Source organism: Bacillus rossius, chromosome 3 (assembly GCF_032445375.1).
Source record: "Bacillus rossius redtenbacheri isolate Brsri chromosome 3, Brsri_v3, whole genome shotgun sequence".
Classification (NCBI taxonomy): Eukaryota; Metazoa; Arthropoda; class Insecta; order Phasmatodea; family Bacillidae; genus Bacillus; species Bacillus rossius.
In genome coordinates, this window is record NC_086332.1 from 44100707 (window position 1) to 44127179 (window position 26473).

General features: G+C 34.1%; 1 protein-coding gene across 3 annotated transcripts in view; it reads left to right on the top strand.

Moving 5' to 3' along the window:
• Positions 1-26473, top strand: part of LOC134530602 (SEC23-interacting protein) — a 90921-nt gene that overhangs the window by 57139 nt on the left and 7309 nt on the right. For all 3 annotated transcript variants that reach the window (XM_063365584.1, XM_063365585.1, XM_063365586.1), the window contains 9 exons: positions 563-698; positions 2259-2590; positions 3419-3569; positions 5347-5591; positions 8022-8225; positions 9285-9459; positions 11380-11574; positions 18927-19069; positions 24747-24934. In XM_063365584.1, the coding sequence (XP_063221654.1) occupies positions 563-698; positions 2259-2590; positions 3419-3569; positions 5347-5591; positions 8022-8225; positions 9285-9459; positions 11380-11574; positions 18927-19069; positions 24747-24934 (1769 nt within the window). The remainder of the gene's footprint in view (positions 1-562; positions 699-2258; positions 2591-3418; positions 3570-5346; positions 5592-8021; positions 8226-9284; positions 9460-11379; positions 11575-18926; positions 19070-24746; positions 24935-26473) is intronic.

Here is a 26473-nt window from a genome sequence, read left to right on the forward strand (position 1 = left end):
TTTCCTATGAAAAAACAGTTGCGATGTTCCACTGTCCGATTGATATGTCTGTTTGTGCCTGATAACGGAACAGATGCCAGTTCCCAAAATGCGGCAACTTTTTTTTGTCATAGGAAACCTACTGTGTTCGTTGGTGTTGTCATCATCATGTTGTCCACAATTCCTGTTTAGGTACATAGTTGGGTTTATCTGTTTGACATCAGCTGGTTTAGGCTTGTTCTCTGTTGGTTTGTTTTCATTTTCATTTCTTAATTACCATTCTTGAATTTTTCCTTGACAAACAGTGCAAAACTGCAATAGCCTATGTCCAAGAAATTTTATTAAATCAAAATTCCACATTGCATGAATCATTTAAAGAACATAGATTAATTATTGCTGAAAATATTATTAGCCATGTTTAAAAACTGAACTAGTTGTTGTAGCAAAAGAGATGATTATATTATTACACTTATACTATCATTTTTTTAAATAAATAATACATTCATGTTTTTGTTAGCATCAGTGAAATAACATATATATGATTGATTTGGTAGATATGCAGTGTAATTTTATTGCATTGCAGAGTCCAGGCTTGAGCGGATTGATGTACCGACAAGTATACCATCACTGGTTCCTGAAGACCGAAGTGGAAGGCAAAGTGTTTTGGAATCCTTTCTCCATGAAGGACTCTTTAGCCTTAGAGGATGCATTTACTTCAAGTGAGTTGTAGTCATGTGTTATTCACACAAATTTGTTGGAAATCTATTATGTTTTAAATGTTAATTCTTAGTTATCTGGTTATATAATAGTGTATGGCATGTGAACTAAGTTACTAAAGGATTGAAGTGATTTTCAACATTTTGAAAATACTTTTAGATTTAAATTTGATTTGTCAAGATCAGTTTTGTTACCAAGCACTTTGGTACCAAGAATTAAATTTGGTACCTACCACATCAAATTACAGGCCTTCAAGCATTCAGTTAAAATTATTTGGAAATGTGAAATTTTTCATCAATAATGGTTTAGTCACATCAAAAATTGTAATAGCAGTATAACCAGAAAGAGATTTGAGAGTCCTGTACCAAGCATTAAAAAAAAAGTTATTAAAAAATGAGTCACCATGAGAATTTATTCTATGCTCAACACTTTCTTTTTTAAATATTTTTTAATGGTTATTAAAGATATGTTGCCTCGTATTATTCATGTTCTGATATGGTTTTCTGATATGAACTTTCAAATTTTTGTACAATTTAATAAACTAAGGGGGCTTACAACATTACTTAAACATAGATAAGTGTACACCGACACATTAGGACAAGTAGGATAGGATAGTGGAATATTTTGGGTTGCAGTTTATTTGAAGTTTGATCTGTATGAATTGCATCAAAATAAAGCAGCACTGAGTAGTAAGTTGCTTTAGTGTCCCTCCCAGCTGGCCCAAAGTGTGTTTTTTTTAGAGTGGGAGGATTAAATAAACAACATGAAAATTTAATTTTGATACAAGAATCTACCCCACCTTGTTTCACCAAATTTTTAACTGATAAAAAATTATTATTTGATTATAGGAAAACATTCTTAGTCGAGAAATTTCTACTTTTCTAAACAATAATTTAAATTATTATTCTTACATTTGTTTTGGTCAACATACACATATTTACCTAGCAGTAACTAAAGAACTGCTAAAACTGTATGCCACCTGGTAGCATTACATAATTTTGAAAAGAAATGTAATTGAGGGATGCTGAGCAGAGCTTGTGTGTATAGTGGTACACAAATCTGCATTCATTTGCAGTAAGTTTGTACTCTAAACAGAGACATAATTAGTTTTTGGTAGGTTAAGTTATTTAATATTATTTATTTAATGTTTTGTTACTAGAAATTACAATAATACCACACCAAATGATAAGGTTTTACAGTTATTGAGGAAATGGTATTTATCTGAATATTGAAAGATACAAGTTTCAACATCAACACACACAAGTTTCAACATCAACACATGTGAAGTGAAGATAGGCTGTGCTAAGTACAAAATGGCCAAATGTTCGCCATGTGTCTGCGACTTATGTAGAAATAATAATTGGTAATTAATGGGTAGGATGTAATTTTTGCATTTTAATTCCAGGCAGATGGTGCATTATTTGATTTGTTGTTCTTCTATTATTTACTCAATCAAATTTAATTGTGTGTGTAAAGGGATGAAGTAAATATTATTATTAGTTGAATTCATTTAACTAGTGATGGGGGCAAATTAGCAAGCAATGAGGCGTTGTGTCTTCCAGCTGACATATCACCAGACACTGTTGTCGCGACGAACGGTGGTCGCTACGACGTTAACATCCTGCGACGTGAGAGGCTGGCTGTGTACTGGGACGAGCCACCCCACGAAGTGCGGCGTTGCTCATGGTTCTCCAAGAGCATGCTGGAATCACGCTACATCCCCTATGAAGAAAACATATCGACGCGGTTGGAGGAGGAGTACAAGGTGGCGGTGACGACGAACACGTGGGGGAAACGAGTGGAACTCCCCAACGGCGAGGAAATAGTGCTTCGCGGGTTCAACGATATAGTTCACTACCCCAACTCGATGATGCCTGATGCTTGGGGTGGTCCTGTGAGTACAGTTATTGTACTTCCTTGCTTTTCCCAGTAGTTTTAGTGCTGGAAATTAAGTTGGTTCAATAGATGTACAACTTTGGGCTTGGTTTGATCCTGTCGTTTATTGGCTTGTGATTTACACTGCTTTAAAAATAATGTGAGAGACTGACAAATGCTTCAGCAAACATTCAGACTTCAATTCAGTTCAATATTGTGATGTGAACAGGGAAAACAGAGAAAACCTGAAATAGTGAGGGATTATGAATATCTCTAAAAATTGGGGAAATATAGGACTATACAAATATATAAAGGCTCAGCCTGTATCACAAACCTATTGAATGGTAAAATGTACTTTGTATTGGGGTTTAATCTAATTTTATTGCAATGCTGGTGTGTCAAGTATTTCTGTGATGATGGCTCAGAGTGTGATGTAAGTAAATCACTTTGTGCATAGTTTCCAGGCTTTCTTTTTATGTTCAAACAAAAGTTTTTTCAAGACATTAAAAATCTAAAAATGACTTAGGAAGTGTTGAGAAGCAGCACAAAAATTTATACATATTGTTTTTTTTTTTTCCATAGGAACACTACAGGTTTTGGTCTATAAAATGGCCGGAATAAATGAGGGAATTTTAAAACAAACACAGATTCATTAGCACCACACTAACTAATTGTGTATCAGTATTTATTTAGTTATTTGTATAAGAATACTCAGCTATCATCGGAATGTTTGTTGAAGCACTTGTCTAAAAAGCTTCACCGTATCCTGGATGGAGCATATAAGTGCATTATGTGGGTTCAGGATCAAATTGTCTGAGAGTGCATGAGGATAATTTGTGTTGTTCAGCAACCTCCCCAGAGGCCACGCACCGTGAAGCGAGGGGTGGACGAGTTTCACATCGAAGAAGGAGAGTCTGATAAAATTGATCACCTGCTGTTTGTGGTGCATGGCATTGGCTCTGTGTGCGACCTCAAGTTCAGGAAGGTCGAGGAAGTGGGTAAGTACGCTCTCCGTGTTCGTCGCCATGTTCATTCCACATCTGCATTTTCTGATGGAATCACAATGTCAGTATTTTTTGTTTCTTGTTGAAAAAACTTTTTTTAAAGTCGGATGTAGATGTTTATTAACACACTTATTACAAGGAAATGAATTTCGGTTGCAAATAAAAATATGAAATGATATTTAAATATTTTTTTGTGAGTTATTACGTAATATTTTTTTTTTTTTTTTGCTGTCAGAAAGGAAATGCTGTTGAAATTTTGTAGAAATTTGAAATACAGAATTAATTATGTTACATCAATTCTCAACCAAAAGATGTGAATTAAAAACTAATTAGTTTTATGTATAAGTCTATTTTATCATCAATGAAATAATTTTATTTGCATAGAAACATGAACAAAATAAATATATATTAATTGCTAGTCTATTACCCTGTTGATCTGCTAAAATGTAGTTGCAAAGTTTAATTTTTATGTGAATTTTAAATTTTCAGCTAATACATGACGTATGTAGCATTTTTCCTGTAGGTTTTTTTATTAGCATTGTAGTTTTCTTGTATTACTTTTGACTTGTTGCATGAGCACCCGACTCAATCTGAGATAAAACGATTCTAGTCCAACTCAATCTTGGATTTAACTAAGATTACACTGAAAATGTGTTGCGCGAATGGAACTACCAAATTTTTTATCTTGGATTCTTTGATACTAGTTGCAAATGTTGTGTGAATAAGTACAAAACAACAATTTTTCTAAAATTCTTCTGTTGATAAGCAGCCATCAATAGAAAATGATGTAATTTGGAGAGAATTTTTTTTCTGTCTTATTTTGTCTTAACTGTAAACTTTGATCTCAACATAGTAAAAAACAAAGATCAAGTGGAATGTTTGAAGATGCATAATCTGAAGAAAATGTGTGTTGCTTATAAGACAAATTTATAAATCTATAACACAGGTGACTTAAAGTTATAAGTTTTCTTAAAAAAATTTTTATCATTGAAACTAATGATTGTTAAATTGATAGCATGAACGTAAATAATTGACCGTTACATAGTTATATTTTTTAGTGGTAGAAAACACTGCTTGGATCTCGGATTGAGTCTTTGAAACACTAAAATGTGTGTTTCCAAGTATAATCTTAAGAGATTTTGAATGGTGCAATGGCTATGTGCATTGATAGTAGTACCTCATACATGAATTATCTGAGATCTGGAAGGTACTCACATGGTGTGACTGATCATTTGCACTCTTAAATGAAATAAATGGTTAGAAGTACTGGAAGATTTAAATATGAAACGCTAAAAATGTGTGCACATTTGTAGTTCTTGTTACAATTTAAATCAGCAAAATAATATGCGTGCATTTAAATGCAGATAAAGTTTGTTTATAACGTTTGGAAAGCTGTGTGGAAATGTTTCCAAGTAAGTGCGTCTTTAATCCAGCACATTCTGTGATCAGACACCAATCGTGCCACTTGTGTTCAGATTATTTATTCTGTGGATTCCAGCTGCCGGCATGCATACTGTGGTGCTGGTGTTTTTTTTTTTTTAGTTTTGTCACAGTGTTTCCTTTTTTGATAGTGGGTTGTATTTGACCTTTCACGTTTTTAACATTTGGTAATTCCGTTTAAAACTACATTGACGTTCGGTAACCTGGCGAAATTGCTAATTCGGCACAGCTGCAGTGCTGAATGTACCGGCTTACAGACAGTTCACTGTACTGTCTATGTGGGCACTATCCGGCTGGTGTGAACCGAACACGTCGGCGCGCCTGTTGCCAGTGGAGGATTTCCGGAGCCTGTCCCAGCAGCTGGTGCAGTCGCACTTCAGCTCGTCGTTCGAGCGGGGCGTGGCCAGCCGCGTGGAGGTGCTGCCCGTGTCGTGGCACTCCACCTTGCACGGCGAGGCGACGGGCATCGACCGCAAGCTGCGGAACATCACCCTGCGCAGCATCCCCAAGCTGCGCCACTTCACCAACGACACCCTGCTCGACATCCTGTTCTACACCAGCCCCGTCTACTGCCAGGTGTGCTTCCATCAACACAGAGTTTTTTTTTTTTTTAATCAAAACATTTGTTAATCAAATTTAATAATACAGTGAAACTATATATTTTCCTCAATTTACAGGAGTTCCTAGAAGAAATGATAAAAATGTTCAGAAAACAAATAATAATTAGTGAATAAATCTTGTTTTAGTTTTGTACATTTTCCACTCCTTTTAATTTAAACTTTTTGTGAAATAACCCACTTGCAGTGTAAAATATTAAAAAATAAATAAAAAATAAAAAAAATTAGATTTGAAATATAAAATTATTCAATTTGAATTCAAAATTTTTCAAATACTTTCAGACCCCTACTTTTGATAGCACAACTTGCATGCTGTAGTCTGTTTTTCACAACTTCTTGGGAATTTTTTTTCACAATATATTATAAGTCAGAAATAAAAATATCCTTTTGTAATTTTTAAATAAAGTATAATTTTCTCAACATTTTATTAAATTAACAAACCCAGTTAGGTGGTATTGTGATTTTTGGATTTCTATATTTCAGTAAATCTATTAAAAAATTGTTTCCGTTATTTACTTTTTTTTGTTGACCTTTTATAACCATATATTCTCAGTAAAGTTAGTCTTTGTCTAGGAATATAATTAAATTATGTACAAATTTTTTTTATTAATATTGTTGTTATTTTTCACTTGTACCAATAAGCTACTTGGTGAAGGTGGTGACTTATACAAGTACAAATCTCTAAATTTTAGGTTTTTACAAATTGAAGAGCATAGTTTTTAAAAATAATGTTTAGAAGTATTGTAAATAGTTTTTCTGTCATGTTAATCATGTTACCTGACTTGATGCTGCAGTACGTATTTTAGACAGTAAAATATATTGTAGATTTTCCTGAAACATGCAGTGTCAGAAAACACTTTAATATATAATAATACACATTTAATTATTTTGAACAATTTTAGATAAAACTTCTTATTCCTTTTAAATAGTTTAATCTACTTAAATGAAAAATTTAAATTTTACAGCATTAGAAATGTTTCTACAAATTTTAAAGGGTGTTTCACATCCATTAAGTTAGATTATTTTTGTACTAGTTCAACATTTTCAAGCAAAAATATTTGATTGTTTGTCGTACCTGGCTGTCCGAAAGCATAAAAAAAACAATATGTAACATTGGTACCGTACTAAACATTAAAAACATTAGCACTGTTTCGAGAAATCCATAATAGGGTGCCGTGGGGAAATTCTGGCACAGGGCAATTATGGCAAGGGCCTATAATGTCTGTATATTTAAGTTTAGTAGCACAATGCAAGCATAATTGTTAAAAAAAAACTGTTTTCAGTACCTGTACTTCTAAGATATTATAAAAAAACTGTTTTCAACTGCCTGGCGGTTATGTTTTAGCTGGGCAGTTATGTTGTTAAAAAAAAGTCAATGTTGGTAAGTTTGCATTTCAAAACACTATCAAAAAATAAAAATATATTAGTTTACTATTTATAGAGAGATTATTTTATAATGAAATCAGGGTATGCAAATAAAACATCCCTAATTTCAACCGGCTGTAGTCCAACACATATATAATAATATTTCTACACCACTAAACACACAGTATTATTAAATTTTTTTGGTTTTGCAGTCGGACCACTTCAACATGAGCCTGAGTTACACGTAGGATGTCGAGCCAATTGTCCAATTCCCACCAGGTTGCCTGTAGCATGCGTGGGGTTACCATCACAAGAGCATCTCTGATCCTTCCATGAAGCTGTTCCGTAGTCCATAGTTGTCACTTTGGTGGCATACACTTTTCCTTTAACATACCATTATAGAGAGAAATTGAGAGGAATAATGTCAAATGACCGGGAAGGCCAATCCAACTGTGTGTGAATTCCCTATTCAGTTTGTTCCTCTGATACACTGCATGGAAATGTCTTCGAACAGAGATTATGGACCCCATTTCTGCGTACCACCACTGTTTGCAATCTTTAAACATTTATTGCCATTTTTAACACCTGTAACAAAAGAAAACGTCAATGCTGTCACCTTCCTTTTCATATGTCATTTCAAATTTTGACAGCTAATCTTAACATATACCACCTGTCACTGTACATGTATTTGTCTTAGAAGTGTTTTATGAATTTTTTGAATTAGGGAGGTTCAATTCTGACTTCTTGTACAATGGTTTTAGTTTTAATGTGTTTTATAATGAAATACAATGTATTTACTATTTAGCATCTTAGCACTTCCTTGTATAATAGTAAAAAACCCTCCGGAATACATTAAATACAAAAATTTATAATTTTTTTCTGTCTTATTTTAGTGAGATAAACTATCTAATAAAGTAAAAATATTTTGTAGGTTGATAGTTAAGTTTGAAACTTTCATGGAAAGTTTCCTGATGCCTAATAAAATTGTGGGTGTGAATGACAGAGGTAATTTTTTTTGTTGCAGACGATAATGGACACGGTCGGAAACGAGCTGAACCGCATTTACGAGAAGTTCCTTGAGAGGAACCCCAGCTACGAGGGAGGGGTGTCGCTGGTGGGCCACAGCCTGGGCTCTGTGATCCTCTTTGACATGTTGTGCCACCAGAAGGTGCGACCCGCTGAGCTGAACTCTGACGCACCAGCTGATGGAGATGACTCGTGCTCTATTGTAAGCTGGAACGTGTACAGTGCTGTTAACAAGTTGTGCTACTTTGTGTTAGCGGTTGATTTGACACCCAAGTTTTTCTTAGTTATTAGAAGGTAGACGGACATAATAACTAGTGTAATTACTATTTACATCCTAAGCCATACTCATTAAGAATGTGGTTCTGATGGTACTATAAAAATTATATTCCTTTCTCTTGCTGAACATGATACAGGAATATTTTCAAAAGCCCACCCTAATTTCTGCTATACCTTCTGTCATACCCATAACAGTTTCCATAGCACAAGAGAAGAAAAAATTAATTACTATACACAGTACCCAACATGCTGACAGAAAAACCAGCAAATGCAGTTGCTGACCAAAGCAGCTACATATCAGAATAGAAATAAATATGTTGCTGTCAATTAATAATAAAAATACTGAAATACATGAAAATATTGGAGGTTTATTGAAAAAAACAGAGCAAAGTTTCCTTAGTATAAAAAAAGAAAATATTCTGTGCAATTTTGGATTTAATGAGAATGAATTTTCCGTTATGTTAGTTTGAAAAAGTAGTTCATAATATAAAAAGTATTTCTGCTTCAATGTAGGTTTTGTTTATGATATAATCATAAAATTAGCCTACGTTTAATTATTCAGTTCATTGAATCTTAAGTGTTATTATGCTGCTGAATCATATATTTTTAACTATGTTAATTAATTTCCTTATTATTTGGCTAATTTGAGTTTTTATATATTGCATTAAACCATTAAATAATAAGTAACCATCTTGAAAGGAAAAAAAGTTAAACTAGCTAGGCCTTAATTTTTAACTTTGTTCAGTTGAATACTCCAAAAAATTAATTTAAATATCTTAATTTTTTTCTGATACTGTGATTTCTTACTGTATGTATATAGATTATTTTTTTTTCAATCTCTTTAAAACTGTGTATATTTCTTCTCAAGCTTTTGAGTCTTTGCTTTTTAACTTTGATATACTTATATTCTTATCAGCCATTTATGTTGAAACAGCTCTCCAGCCTAGTTGTTGGAAGCAACATGGCCGTATTTTGTGCCCGGCAGGGTGCAGAAGTGATTGGGGACGAGGACGCAGTCAGGAAGGTTCCCCCAGAAGAGCGGAAGTTGTGTCAGCGCATGAGCTATGTCATGGGCAGAGCCGGCACCGGCCAGCCGTACATCACCTACCCCCAGATCAAGTTCCATCCCAGTGCCTTCTTTGCCCTCGGCTCCCCAATCGGTGAGGGATTACGGTACAGTGTTTAGTGTAGTGTAAGGAGTGTGTGTTGCCTGCACTGGGTTAAGATATTGGCACACACTCTATTAGGCTCGGACCACTTACTTAATAAACACTGTCCACCCGCCCCTAGAAGTACTAATGCTCTAATTAATTCCAGAAAAACAGAGCGCTAATCAAATACGTTTTTCCCATAAGAAATTATGTTAATCAAAATTTGTCTTCCATCTACCATTTTAATCAGTACTGCCCCTTTTAAAATTAATTTACAGTAAAAAATACATGTTTAAAATATATTAGAAGTACATTAAAATAAATGTTGAATAACATGTTGTAGTGGGTAACTCTCCAGTAATAAATTTAATAATGCCCAACTACAAAAGAAAAGCTTTATTTTCACCACCTTTTCACAGCTCCTTCCAAAACACCGTTACAAGCCTCTCTCTCGCTCCAAAGACAAAGTTCCATATCCTTCCGCGGTCAATATTTGCACTTACTTCAACCAAATATACATTTCAAAGTAACATAAGTTTAACAAAAAAAGATACAAGATTTTAAACCACAAATTCATTTACTTTACCATTATTTAACAGCTTGCAATAACTTCTGGCAACCTATAAAGAAATAGTTCCGACACAATATGGCGGCAGCCTACAGCAATTTTCTCTCAAATTAAGTGAAACATCACTTGGCCAATCACAGCTAACTAGGTCACACCACAACACTTTCAAACACCTCTTGGCGCCAGCTGGACGACCCTTCCTTACTCCTTCTTCCCAAAACCCGGCTTAAACTTAAATTTATAAATTATCTCTGCCAGAAATCACCAACAGAAACAAAGGAGTTATAGAAAAACATTTAAGGAATGCAGAGACAAATATTTCAATACGAAACATAACACAAGAATAAATATTTTTTTATCTTCTCAAAACCCCATGCTAAAGAATCAATGTTAGGGTAGGTCAGTGCCTAACCTTCTTACAATGTTAAAACCAAACAACCTGAAATTAAATTTAAAAAATTCACGTACCACATTGTTTACATAATATATCTTGAGTATAGCATTCCTAAGTAGGCAATAAAAAATTTCTGAGTTAAAAAATAATGTTATTAATATAGGAGATTGATTTCAGTTTCAATAAGACCTTAAAAAGCTTAAATTCAACTTTTTCTTTTATTAAAAAGATTATTTAACCTATTAACGTAATTCCCGACACTGTTGTTTACTAACTGCATGTCTGCCATGATTTGCCACTAGCACATCCAAGTAGGATTGAGGTAAACTAGCCCTGAAAGCTTCTAGCTTTACTCCAGAGCCCCTACTGACATGCGGGATGGCGTAAAATAAACGTTCACTGAACACTAAACACACGGGCGTTATTGGTGATGTGATAAGTATGCAATGATGGAAGCAAATTGCTATTAAGGAAAGAGTAAAATATCGCTACATAGTTGATTTGTTGCATTAATTCGTTGCATTGCATTTAGTACTATGTATTGCCTTTGTGCACGGAAATTACAATTCACGTCAAAGAATTGAACAAGGTTACTTTGAGGGGCGGGTGTAAACATCACAATTGTCCACAGACTTCATGCTAAATGCACATGTCACCAGTGTCAAGATAAGAGTTCATGTGACCGTAGTCCTCTAGAACTTTTTACCAACCAAGCAAAAAAAAACCCTCCCCCCCCCATATTTCAAGTACATCATTTTCCAGAAAGGTTTTGCTAGCAATCTTCTGTCCTTTATTGTGACACTGTTTCTTCAAATGGGAAGTAGGCGAGTCATTCAACTCTTAAGAAACAGTGTGACATAATGCATGCAACACTTAAGAGAGCATTGAAAACTATAAATACCAAACACATCATTAAAAAAAAAAAATAGTTAACACTGGTTGGTTTGTTTTTATTCATATTTTCCAGCCATGTTTGTGACCGTGCGAGGGAACGAGATGTTGGGGGAAGACTTTACCTTGCCCACGTGTCCGGCATTCTTCAACATCTTCCACCCCTTCGACCCGGTGGCGTATCGCGTCGAGGCCCTCATCAACCCCGAATCGACCACTCTCAGACCTCTGCTCATCCCGCATCACAAAGGACGGAAAAGAATGCATTTGGGTGAGTTATTGCATGTGTAACTGTAGGCTTCTTAAGGCCGTCCCTGGTCCAGCGACTTGATAGGGAATTGTAGGTTAAAAAGTGTTTTCTACATCTTCTACAATTTTTCAGATAAAAATTTCGTACTTGGCTTGTTTGCTGCAGTTTTACAACAGAAATCATCTGTCAGATTAATATTGTAGAAAAAATATTGATAAGTATTTTATTTTACGTTTTTAAAATTAAGGAAAACAGAAAAAGTGGTCTAAAAAACAGGCTGTAAGATATACAAATATTTAGAGTCTGCAAAATTTTTCCTTTTAAAGTAAAGACAAAAAAAGTAAGCGGTGGCATACTGCTAAATTTATTAGAACAAGAAATATTTCGTATTTTGCATTTTCAGCTATTTTTTCTGGCCGCGAGTAGGTTCACTTGCGCCTGTCTTGCGCGCGGGAGCGTGCAGCCGGCTGCCGTGTTGCCATTACTTCGGACCCATCCTCGGCTAACGGAATCTGACCCCACCTCCTCCGTGCCAGTAAATAATCGGAATGGTGCGGAGTACTGTGTCAACGACGAAAAGAAAGCTAAGAACAGTGCTATCAATTCAGAGATGCATGGATGTGCTGCGAAAAGCGAAAGGTTTGAAGAGAAGGTGAACCCAAATTTTTTATAGTTTAAATTATTTCTTCCATTTACTGTAAAGTGTGTTTGGGCAAAAAATATTTTGTGCCATAATGTGCTTTACAAAAACTTCCAATTTTTTAAATTTGAAATGTGATCAAGTGACGCTTTGCAAACTAAACTATCCTGATTCAAGAAATGCGTTTATTTTTATGTAAGTATAAGTTAGGCAAAAAATCCTCAGTTTAAAAGTAAGAGTAAACAAACAGTTCTACGTGGAAAATTAGATTTGGTAAGCATGTAAACAAGTTAATTTTCAACCGACTTAAAAAAGGAGGTTCTCAATTCGGTTGTATTGTTTTCATTCACGTGAGTATTATACTGTCCAAGCCAAATTGTTAGTTACAATTAGCCATCTTTTAAATTAATTGCTGCTTATAAAAATATTGTGCCTTACAATTCAATATATATTATTTCAGTTCCTATGTGTAAGACTTAAAAAATTAACATGGCTACATTGGGGAATTAAACCCATATTCAGCGGCAAACTTAATTTCTTAGCACCATTCGTTACTCCGTCAATAATTTTTACTTAATTCGTCTACCCTGAGAATCTCAGTGCACTAGCTCTGAGATCTCTCCCCCCCCCCCCTCATTTTTTGTTGGAGTTCAAGACAATGTGAACCAAAAGTGGAAACTTGAAACTTGTACCTTAGATAGGTTAAATATTTTTTACATATTATGGAACAGCTTAGATCCGCTGTGCGAAAAGTTTCATAATGGATTTCATACTTGCATGCTAAGGTTTACATTAAATAAAAGGCTCAGTAGATTAAGCAGCCAGTAGGTACATATACCATTGTATTATTACATAACATTTTAAGTTGTTCTGTTCTTCGGAGGAGAAAGAATAATTGTAAATTTTTAGACGACTTTCTGAATGTAATTTAAAGATAAATCCCTTTATCAGGCATTATTTTGTTTTTACTTAGGAAGCTACATTGAATGAATCCACATAGCAATGAGACAACAGTTTGAAAATCTTATTAGTTGCCTAAAAATGAGTATTTTATTTAATTTTAGTATACCAATATTAGTCACAAAAAAAATGGAAAATGTATTGGGGTGTGCGGTTATTCGTAAACACGAATAGTTGCGCAGTTATTTATGAACTATTCACATTCGGAAGTCGAATATCAAAGATTAAAATTGCTAATATTTACAGGCACATCTGTAGTTGCTGGTTGTTACTCAGGTGAAGCCAAACTTCTCTTTTTTTCATAAGATATTATAGTCGTCATTGCTTATTTGCCGATATACAGTAGACTCTTAATCATACGACACTTCACGATTCCAGGTAAAAGCATCGTTATTGTCATTTGGACTAGTTTTGACCATCCCCGATCTAACCTAATAAAAAATGTTTTTTTCTCTTGAATCCGTATTCAACCTTCTCTAGCACGAAAATAATACTCTGTTATATCTAACTATTTATTTCCCTTAGTAGATGGCTGTCTTATGAAAAAAAAACTGATAACCTTACAAGTACATGTAGGACCTGAATTGATACCAAAACAAGCCGTGACACGTGACCGTTTGTCTGGTAGCTAGCATCTACAGGAACAATATCAGCATTCAAATAATGCAGGGTATATTTCACGCAATGTTACCTCACACACTGTGTGTATGGCAGTCCTCACCGCCGCTATGTGCCCAGTCGTATTGTGACGCTCCGCCAAAAAGGTTGCTTTTTTCGTTATGATAATAACAATACGTGGAAGTAAAAATGGCAGTTACAGTTATAGACTCTGGTTTCTACCTACTTATTACTTTTTGGTAACCAATGAACGTTTTAAGATAAACACGTTTTAAATAGCGAAACTAAACAGATTGACATACAAAAACATTTATATATATACGCGTTACAATATGATAACACCATCTCTTAGCACTCGCCGCCCACGACCGTGATACCACATTCGTGAAATGTCAGCCTTCACGTGACACTCCTGGAAAGAGATCTACAGAACTATCAGGAGATTGCCGCTACTTTCGGGCAGCTGGAGGAATGTCTGCCTCAAGTGGTGTGGGTATGTACGTGTGAGGACGCTCAGTGACAACACGGAACGAAGCGCTGAATCTCAACAGTAGGCCGTCGACCTTGGGTAGCTAACACAAGCTGGCTGGTAGTAGGGCCTATAGTTCTCTTGAAGAGGATCTCAACACGCGGCACCCATGAGTGCAACAAGTTATTTTCCAGCCTACTTCCTTCAAATTTTACAAATTCTCAACTCCCCCCCACCCCTCCGTTATTCATTGCGGTCATGGAATTTGGATTTTAATTTTAATTTTAAAAAGTACAACACTGCACTTTTTAATATTTCTATCTGAGAAATGTGCATATTAATGATGCTTACATTGCTTCAATAGTTAATAAACATGGTACAATTTTCACTTTGTCTGCAAAAGTTAATATGGTATTACTATTTTCACTACATGTGTTCTGTATTGTTATGTATCTATCTAAGTGAAAATGTAAGATAATTTTTTGACCTTGAAATTATTCGCAATAAATTTAAAAAAAAATCCTGTTCGATTCAAAATTTTCGACCACCAAAATACACTATTCGCACAACCCTATAATGTGATAGATTTGTGTAGTGAAATATGTGTACATGTGAATTGCATACGTTTTCTTAACGTTACTACTACGATGATTTTTTTAAAATTTAGTTTCGGCAAAGACAACTTTCCAAGAAAATGATAGAGAATGGAAAAAAAACTAGCTATTGCCATAGGGAACGTAGAAAATAATACACCACATATTAGTGTCGTAGGGGACGGCGGCTGGAATAAGAGGACTGACTGACATAGTTTCAATTTAAGTGGAGTGGTGAGTTATCTTCCTGTTTACACCAATGCTTCCTTTATAGTCTGTTGTTCTTAAAATAAAATATTTCAGTACTTACAACATCCAGTCAAAATGTCCATGTTAACATTTTTTTTTTTTTTTTAAGAATTGCATTATCAGAGCCGAAACAAACCAACTCTTGTACCTGGGAGTGAAAAGGAAGTATTGCTTCGCATGCGAATTTGCAAGACTCAAAGACAAAAAGGTGAATGAACATCTTTGCTTTAAAAACTATAGTGGTCCAAGCACTGTAATGGAACAAATTTAAATAGTAGAAGGGTTCTGCGGGAGTGTTGAGCAGCACATGTTAAAATACTTATTTTGGTGACGGAGATTCAGTGTTTACTTTAGAATAAAGCAGCGAGTTCCTTACGGAAGGGAAGTCATAAAAATTGAGTGTGCAAACCACATTGTAAAAAAAACCATTTTCACAAATTTTCCAGAAATATGTCATTTCCACCATCTGCGCGTCGTTTGCTTGAATCAACAATAGTAAGATTAAAATCCGGCGCTAGAAAAGCAATCGAAATTGCTGGAACATCTCTTGTTGGTACATCTATCGTTCGATTAAAACTTGACATAAAAAATGGTCCTCATCATGTATTCGGTTGTCACGAAAACTGCCGTGTAGAATACTGAAAAAGAAAAAATACCAATGAAAATTTTGTGACATTTGTGAAAGAGTCGGGGATTATGGAAGCTATTGAAAAGGCTCTTGATCCTATGGTAATGAAATCTGATAGACTCGTACTTAACAAAAATAAAAATCAGGTTGAGCGATATATGAGTATGTTAGCTAAGTTTTCAGGTGGAAAACGGGTAAACTTTGCTAAAAGAGGCTCTTATCACGCTCGTTGTATGGGAGCTGGACTGGCCCATGTCAGAGGCCCTAGGTGGCACTTCATCCCATGGAAAAACAAATTTGGTCGAAGCCCAGGAAAATACTTCCAAACAGTTTTAAAAATTAGCTGTCTCCAGTATGAAGATGGCCCTCCAAATAAAAAGAGACGACTAAACAACACTCCTGGTCCTGATTTGGAGTATGGTCCAAGTGCTGAAGACATTTTGTGTCCTGAAGACGTGTTGAGTCCTGAAAAACTTGATACAAAGATGAAGTTTATCCTCGAAAACCTGAATCGGGATGCAACAACATAAAAAAATATTCATGAGTTGGAAAGAAGGAAGTACTGTTGGTCAACACGAGAACACTAAATGGAGGGATGCTTCTATGAACAGACTTACAGCATATAGTTTCGGTTTTGTGGTAAAAAGAACACATAAATCCTGTCACTGTCTAGTAAAATAAATTTTGTATCACAGGGAGATAAATTCCAAAGCCGTTCAGTTTGGACGAGTTAACGAAAAATGTGGCTAAGAATATGTAATCCAAACTAAAAAATGTCAAAGTCGAAGATTGTGGCTTTTTTTGTGCACCCAAGCTTTTCATTTCTCGGAATATCTCCAGATGTACTAGTGGCAGACGATGGTTTGCTGGAAGTTAAATGGTTATTTTCAGCTGGTGACGATAAATTAAAGGACTATATTTCAAAAAAGAAAAAAAAAAACGTGTATCGAAGAAAAACTTGGAGATTTGCGTCTAAAGAAAACCCACTTTTTTTTTTTTTTTTTAACCAGATTCAAGGTCAACTTGGCGTCTGCAGTAGAAATTATTACGACTTTGTAGTTCTTACGAAAAATGATTTCCATGTTGAAAGAATTTTGTTCGACAAAGAAATTTGGGAAAAACTCATGCTGTCAAAGCTACAACATTTTTTTGTGGAGTGCTTACTTCCAGAGATAGCAGATCCATTAAATACCCGAAGACTAAATACGCGAGAGCCAGACTTTGTAAAAGAAGCTCAAAAATCACTAAAGAAAAACATAAAACAGATTACTTCAGTTTTGGTTTCCTAAATGTTATGCATGTTTTCTTCTGTTTTTGACACAGTCCTAATATAACAGTGTAGATAATATTATGATCATATTTTGATTGTAAAAGCAATACGATTTTTTTTTAGAATTTAGGTTATCAAAATATATTTTATGTTTATTTGTAGATTAAATTCGAACTTATTATAAATTTATATAGACACCTCTTTTAATAAAGTAATATTATGTGTATCGTAGCAGTGAAAGTGCTTGAAAGACTATAATTTCTCTGTTTAAAAACGTATGTCAACATGTTCATTTCAATCTTTAATGTTATGCTAAATTATATGTAATTAATATATTTATTTAAATAGTACACATATTGTATAACTTTTTTAATGGTGTCTTTCAACGGTATCATTAATGTACATACATAAAAACTATCTTTGTGAACTCTCTGTAAAATTACACAAAAAAATCTGGCCAGAGTATCATTGTTTAATACAGCATTAAATTTTGTATAGTGTTTGTTCCTGTACATTTCAGGATGTATTTAAGACATCACTTTTTTAAAGTATTTAGTACAATTAAAATAAGTTATTTCTTATCGAGTGAAAGGTTTTTTAGTCGATTAGAGTTATAAGACTGTGAATTATTTTTTTATTGTTTTCGGTTTATGCTCGAAATTAGACCACAAAATCATACCCGGGCCGAGATTATTCATCAGAATCTCTGGCTATAAGCCACTCTTCAAATAGTAACTAAATCCTAAATAAATAAATTGTTTCAGCGAAGAAATTGTAGTTGACAACTGTTTAATTGAAAAGGTATGTAAAATAACACGTGCCCATATAACGCGCACAGCATGTGAAGGTCGTGGATCCTGGCGGAGCTGGTGTCTGGCCGCGAGGAAACATATCGGGTGGCAGGGAGGCAGATAACCAAGGCACTAAGACAGCGGCCAGCGCGCGACTGACGACTTGGCAACCCCGCGCGTGGAGTAAGCCTCGCCGCAGCCAAACGCCGCACATTCGCGACACCCGCGCGCTCTATCGGATAACGACTGACAGGACTGGCTCTTGTATCCCGTTAAAGAGAGAATCTTCTGTTGTGTTGGTACTCTGTGTTTCATTTAGTAGTGACAAGGTTTTATGTTTTTTTTTTTTAGGCTAATTTAGTTTTTAAAGAGGAGATATCTGTGTTATTATTTTTATTTTTTATGAAATCTTTTATTAAAAAAGATAGAATATTACTGAACAGATATTACACTTAAAAGTTCTATGATATGAAAACAGTGTCATTTTGACTGATGCATTTTTACAATCTAATGATTTGTAATAAGCATGTCTAGCTACTTGGAACATATAAAATTAATCGGTTTAGTTGTATTGTGTTTAAAAAATGTACTAGTGCTGTAATGTAAAAATGAGTAACTAATAGCAGTTGCAATATTAAAAAGGAGTACATATAAACTTTTTCCAATTTTTTTGTGTAAATTGTGGTTAAAACTTAATGCTAAAAATCAAATTACTGTCATTGAATTTAATATTTAAAAGATTACGTATTTGTCATAAGAGTTAAGTTTTGATTAGAATTACTGATAAGTTTCATGTTTTTAGTTGCATTTTGATGCTTGAATTTTGGTTTTTTATGATGTATTGACATGCTTTTCGATGTTATTTCGGTTTCATCTCAATTAACCATGTAATCTTGTTCCTACCAATGAGTAACCAGTTGCCACTAAGGTTGTTGCATAACTTGTTCTTACGTCTTAAAATTTCAGTAGAGTTTATAAATGAAGTAGTGTAAATGATTTTAATAAATGGTAGTAGAACTTGGCTTAGCTTCACTTTGTCGACAAGAGTCAATAAAAGATTGGCCTGTAATGGATGTAGAGGAGTGTGATTGTTACTCGGTCTTGGCTTGTACCAATTCTGATACTGCAGTGATGTGTTGTGTGCTCCCCTTGCAGAGCTGAAAGAGACTATGACTCGCCTTGGCACCGACCTGAAGCAGCGGGTGGTTGAATCTGTACGCAGCACCTGGAACGCCATGTATCAGCTGGCCATGTTCCATCGCTCAGATGATGCCATGTTGGAGGAGGAGGTCAATAAGGTCAGTCGTTTGCTCGACTACAAACCCAGGTTTCTTATTGTTGTGCGCATCGTACTTGTAAGCTGTTTGGAGATTTATGATAGCTAGAGATGGTGATTTATAGCATTTAAAATAATGACATTTAGCATTATGAATTTGAAATTTAGCATTTTGTAGCATTTAAAAAACACAATTTAGCCAATTCTCACATTTTACATTACTGAAGAAAAGTATATTTTTAAAAAAGAAACTGTTGCTTGCCGTTTTACCGACTTTTTTCCTTCAACCGACTTCTCGGTGAATCTTTTTTTTTTTTGCAGCCTGATGTCCCTCAGATTATAATGTGCTTTTCAAGTAAATCGTTTTTTTTCCATTCCAGATGGTGATTACATAAATTGCGCATTAAAATATTTGTATCACTTTCCTATAACTGTTCACTTTTGTATTCATTTATGCGGTTGCGAATGGAAATGACGTTTCGTCCCATTTTTACCACGAGAAATAACAGTATACAACACATTCACGAGTATGCACGTATTTGTAAACACGCAACATTCCACAGACTACACAAGAACGCGGCTTTCACGTGCAACACAGACAGAAAATGGGACTTACAATTGTTAGCGCAACGAAGCAGAGACGTCGCAATATAGTGGCCTAAAAACTTGTACTCTGCAAGATGACTGACAATCTTCCAGCTAATTGTTCTTTGCTTTGTTTACAATCGCGAGGTACGGATGGCCATTCTACATTCAATATTTACGAACAATAGGAGTTGTGAATGACGTGACAATAAGATACTTGTGCTGAATACGCCATAAAATAATGGTTTCTTTTGATACTGAACTGAAGCAAAATACAATCGGTAAATAAATTGTGTAGAGTGAAGACGAATCTACGTTTTTTACCTTGATTTCGCATTTATCTCGGAATAGTCTAGATTTAGCATTTTATAGTGGAAAAAATATAATTTAGCATATTTTAGCATCTATTTAGCAAAAACTAAAAATCACCATCCCTAATGATAGCCAATGTGACAATTTTTAATTTAGCAAAGACTGCATAATGACTAATGATTAGTAGAAACTGTTAGAGGAAGGGGGGGGGGGGGGGGGACATTTCCTTGCCAATAACTAGGAATTTATTTTCACTCCCCCTAATTCTAACCCAGAAAAATCTTAGTTTTAACTGTAAAAATAAGTTAATTTAAACTAACAAAAAAGAGTGGTATAATTTATGATACATGTTAATGTTAATTAGTTGGCTGTCCTGTATAACTACTTTAGGCCAATATTAAAGAGGTGAGGTCAACATTTAAGAGATAGCAATGTTAGTTAAGGATGTAGAGCAAGTGGGTGAAGTGTTTTCGTCAAGCATAAAGCACTGAATAACGCATACACAAATATTTGTGTGCATTTTAGTTTTCAGTAACTTTTTATGGAAAAGTAAGTACAGTAGAACTTTGATGATACATTCCCATTTCATACATTTTCCCGTGTCATACGCTGATTAATTTTGGTCCCGCCGAAAGTACTATATTTACAATGGTTTACTTTCCCGGAACATACACTTATAAAATCATTGATTTCCCGTTTTATACATTTTTACAAAGCGGAAAAGTCCTAAAATTCACAAATTATTTTGTTATATTCCTCCTGATAAACTATGTTCTAATGCTTTTATTTTGAAAAATGTTCATTGTTTACCTTTGCAAACGTAAGAAAATAACTTCATCGCACCATAGATATGGATAGTATCAGGAAGACTGTGCACTTCGCTAGTAGCATCTATGGCCAGCACCAAGCGAGACTAGTGGTGCAAACTAGCAATGATTATGAAAATGGTGCACGCGCTTTACCAAGGCACGGATCTCATATTTTGTGCATTCATTAATCTTTGAACTGAATATACCCGTTTGTTATTGTTTTCTTACGATCGGATTGTTTTGTATTTTACTTTTCTCAATTTTAAATTTTATTGAAAATTATTCTGTTGCATAAAGTTGTTTGTAAAATAAAACAAACAAGCAAAAATTTCTGATTTTTTTAATTTCTAATTTAGGCTTGGTGACTTTCCCCCCCTCCAAGAAAGGACTTCTTAACATTTTGTAAGGCCACTGTTTCTCATGTCAGCTTTACTTGATTATGGACTGTATTTTACATTACTGGTGGTTTTATTATATTTATATATAATGATGAATTCATATCTTTCATTAATATGATGCAATTATTTACACATTATGTATTTAAGTTTAATCTGACATTGTGCTGGTATGCTAGATTGGAAAACAATTTTATTATTGCCATTCCCTTGTCATACACTTTCCCGCATAATACACAATTTTTGTGCCCTCCGTTGAAAAGTGTATGACAGGGATTCTACTGTACACTCTTTATTGATGTATGAATTTATTTAAGAATATAGGTATAAATTGAATAAATTATTATGTACTGTGTATGGGCAAAAAAGCATATTATTCTTAAAAGGAAGCTTAAATAATGGTGCCTAGCTTTAGCAAGCATATAGTGGGAAGATAATTTTTATATGACAATGTTAGTGACTTGAAATAACAAAAGAAGTTTCCTGTCAAAATATAAAATTATTTCTCTATCCACAGGTTTTTTGAACAAAATATCATCACATGTGGGCATTTTTAAGGCTTCATTTTGGCCAAAAGAAAGCAAAAGCACAGCATGAGACATACCCTCTTTTTTTCCATAATTGTCACACTCATATTTTAGGGCAACAAAATTTGGATTAAAAAAAAAACACTAGTGTAAACGTCGCATGATGTTTTTGGTCCCGCTATTAGATTCCGAGCGCTTTGTGTAGTTATCTATTCGGTATAAAACAATGTACATATTTTAAAGTAGAAATCTAATATTTATTCGGACATTACCACTTACTTATTTAATTAACAGAAATATGAAGCTGTCTGATGTGTAAATTTTCTTTTAAAGACTTTTTAAACGTTATAACCTTTATCTGTTCGTCTGCGTCGCCGCGGTGTACCGCTTATAAAAATGTAGCCAGCGCTAGTTGGCATCATTCATGTTTGGTTATGTTGCTTCCCGTAGAGAGCACACACACGTAATCGAATATCGATATTTTGCCGATTCATGCAACGCGCACTCTCTGTTGAGTGCAGAGTCAACTACATTTGATGGCCCGCACACCGTGGTGTGTACTACAATGATAGTTATGCGTTCGTTCAGACTTGCATTCGGGTCACAGATTTTGTTTTTCTATTTAAAGTTGAAGAAAGTTTATTAATTTAAATTGTTTGGCGTGCTCTTGTACACTCCACTTTTTAATTAAAAGTACTTTCCATGAATGGGTTTTGTTTTTATGAATAACTTTACCAAACAAACAATTTTTGTTCCGAATAAACGTCGCACCCCTACTTTACATACTTGATTTTATTATAAAATGTGCGACAATTATGCGATAAAATACTTTAGTTTTTAGTAAAATTTGCATGCAATGTTTTTTATTTTTAAAAATATATTATAATAAATTAAAAAAACAATTTAACTTGATTGAATTATTTTAGTAAAGTAGACGTCTCGGGAATAACTAACATTCAGTTGCTACCCATTGTGACAAATAAAATGAGTGCCATAGGGATGGAATGTACATCTTACACTGTGAAATCTGAGAAAATGTGTGCCCTTTTTGTTTTGCAAGTACAGTACATCATATTATACTGGTAGTAAATTCGTTTAAAAATTCTTGTACTTGCATCAACAAAGAGTGTAGATTTTTGAGTTTAAAATTTTTGCAATTAACATTACGTACTACTTGTTACTTTAAGAACTAACTGAATTTGTTTCTTCGTTCAAGGAAATTATTGTATCCCTGCTCTTTTAAACATATGACAGAATGACAACGACTTTATGTTTGCGGAATCTGTTGAAAGTATCATCTTATAACGGTTCAGACCTCAGTCTATTTCTAATTAGTCAGGCTGTTATATATTATTTTTATATATATATATATATATATAACATGCAGAAATTTAGTGGGTGCCGGAAATAATGCTTTATTTCGTGAAATGTTAACTATCGGTGATTTTTAAATGAAATACTATCTCTGAAAAACATTTTACTAATATGAACTGTTTTTATTGCCTTTTACCACACACTTCCAAATAATTCATAAGAATTATCACAAAACACATCTCGCTGCTTTTAAAACTATTTCCTTTTAAATGGTACCTAAATGTTGGGACGAAACAATGAAGACTTCCTTACGTATTATCAAAATGACATCCCTAGTTCTCATGTGACTCCATACTTGGAACAATGACAAAACGACTCACGTCTGAGTTGTTGTGAGCTTTTGCTGATGACCGTGTACAACAAATTCTATTTCCAATGTTCTAGAATAAGAAAAGTTCTTAGTAGACATGGCCCGGACCATAGCCTGAAACATGCTTTAACTCACTATATTATCATTTATTTTGCAAACCCTCACCCTCACGATGATGAGCAAACTACTAACGAATGACATGACTATCGCCATCCATGATCCATGAAGAAGGGAGGTGGTCATGTGTCATCCCACGAATCACACACAAGCTTTAAACATACTTCACAAAATCGGCCTATCAGGGCACAAGTTGCATACATGAAAAAGTTTACATAAATATAGCCAGAGACTTTACAATCTCTGTCTCTTATTAATTCTAATGATGCATTTGGTCTTGAGTTCTCACACTTTGCTGGAAACTACCATTTCTGTCGCTCTCTTGCACTTCAGGGCATCACCAATTTCTCTTAGCAACAACTCTTTCACAAATACAAATGATGAAACTAACACAAACTATCAAATAAAATAAAATTAAATATACAGTACAAGAAACCTACATTCGGTTACCTCTTAACCTAACCTACATGCTGAAATAAAAAAATAAAAAAACTTTTAAGGGCATTCATTAAAATAAGAAATATATTTTAATGCCTCCAGATATCAGTAAAAATAACCGAAGGTTGGTACAATTGTCTACAGTGATGAAATACATCTACATACATAAATTCAGCTATCATATCTGAAACCTCAAAACAGTCAAAAAAATTTATTAACTTTAAATAAAATGTCCCTTGGCAATGTATAAATCGATATCATAATGCCATACTTTGACATAAATGTCTAAAGAAGTTAATGGGGTTTCAATATTGAGAAAAATATTAATCTGTGCCCCAGCCCCCTGAAAAAAGTGCTTTTGTCATCATGCCGCAACTTCTCCTTATTGTCACACAACCACAGTGTATGTATTGTGGCCCATTGCAGCACCTAAGAATGTGAATTAACTTATTTTAACAAACAGACATATATAAAGGGGAAATTCTGTTAAATAATTGATAAAAATCAGTGAATGTACATATGCTTACTAACATGAATAAAAAAAAACTCCTTTATAAAGGATTCATTCGGAAACACCAAATAATGTATGTAAGCTTATTAACCAAAAATTAAAAAAATTATATTTTTTTTATGAGAGTTATTTGTATCTAATTATGTCATGTCTAAACTGCTGAATTCATTTCTATTTCCATGGCAAATTTGCTGTCATACTGTCTTAGTGAATAAGGAAATAAACTCCTAACTCGGAATAAGAACTCTGGTGGTAGCTTCTCAGTATCATGAGATCTCGTCAGTTGTGAGCACCACCTGAGTGCAGTGTGTTTGTGTGTAGGTGCTTGAGCAGCAGATGAGTGAGCACCACGAAGCCGAGAGCTCAAGCTCGACCAACGGAGATGTAGAGAGTGATATGTTTCTCGGACGACTTAATGGAGGTCGGCGAATAGACCATGTGCTACAGGAAGCTCCATTGGAAAGTTTCAACGAGTATGTTTTTGCAATGACCAGCCACGTGTGTTACTGGTTAGTACCTTGCATCCGTACTTGGTCTTATATGTAGATTACAAGCTGAATTGACAGTTTTGGAAGTACAGAAGTACCTTTTACTTTTTCTCGCTCCTAAACTGTTTTACTATTTCTTTTTGTAGATTAGCAGTGTAATATGAATATAGTATATACTACAACACATTTTAATAAAAAAAAAAAAAAAAAAGGAAGATTGTTTAAGTTGTGCAATTATTTTTATCGTCCAACTGAAAAGGGTCAGATTTCCTTCACTTGACAAGGAAGCTGTTTGTACTGTACTAAAATAGTACAGTAAAACCTTAAAACAATGACATATGCATAATGAACTTTTCTATGAGCCCCAGTCAAAACTGAATGTAACACAAGGCATTTTTGCTTGACAAACATTTTTAGTTTTTTTTTGGTGAAACTTCCATTATAACAACAAGGTAATTCTCAATCCATATTATTTTTCCAATTAAAGTCAGTAATTTACTAATATTTAATAAATTGTGATCAGAACCGAACAAATCACAGTTTTGAAAAGTATTTAACGAAACGTGGAACTGAAAATTGTCATATTTAAATATTAACAGAAAATTATTAGCATAAATTGAACACTGCATAACTCTGTCCCAAATACTAAAAAAGGCAAGATGTACAAGAAATATACATCATCTCCTTGTGGACTTACTGATGTATGTGCGTGTGTAAATTTTTGAAGTTTGTTAATTTTAACTATTATACTTAAAATGATAAGTGTTGTATCCAGGAGTGGTGGCAATTTGATACTGTATACTTTCAGTTTGTAACAAGTCACAATCGTGCCCTGCTAAGACGACAGTTTCTTGCACAAACATAAGGGTCATTCCATATGAAATCAACCAGAGGCTTTAACCTCTACACCTTAGATTTTCACATTTTTTTGTATATTGGTAGTATCAACTAAATACATTATAAAACTATTTTTTCTAAAAAAAAATTTTGAGTAGTTTTTTTTGTATAAATTTTTGAAAATTGCAAAAATAGCCAATTTTAGCAATGTTTTGGATCACTCAAATACTTGTAGGTTTCCAACTAATGGTGCTAGAAGGCTGTTTGACAGCTCATTTTAAAGGTCATTGAATGGGCTTCAATTTGATATGTAACATGACCAACTTCAGAAAAACAAATAATTTTTATTTGTTTTCAAAATTTTTAATATTGAATTTCTAAAAAAACACCATTTTCGATTTTTTAAAAAAAAAAAGTATGTTATTCCTATATATATTGGTTAGATTTGTGCCAAATTTCAAGGTGGAGAATCTATGGAATCATGAGTAAATAAAAATGAGAAGTTTAGTAAATGCTTAAGGGGGCATGGTAGATAAATAAATGCTTAAAGCGTCAGTTGGACGTTATAGGTTTTTGGAAGACAACATTGAAAAACTGCAAAACAACAATCCTACATAATGTTATTTGCCAACTTTATTAGCAGACGTCCCAAAAAGACAATTCTCGAGCGTTGTTTCTTCCGCAGCAATTAAATGTTCGAAATTACCAAGGCAGAAGTTTTGT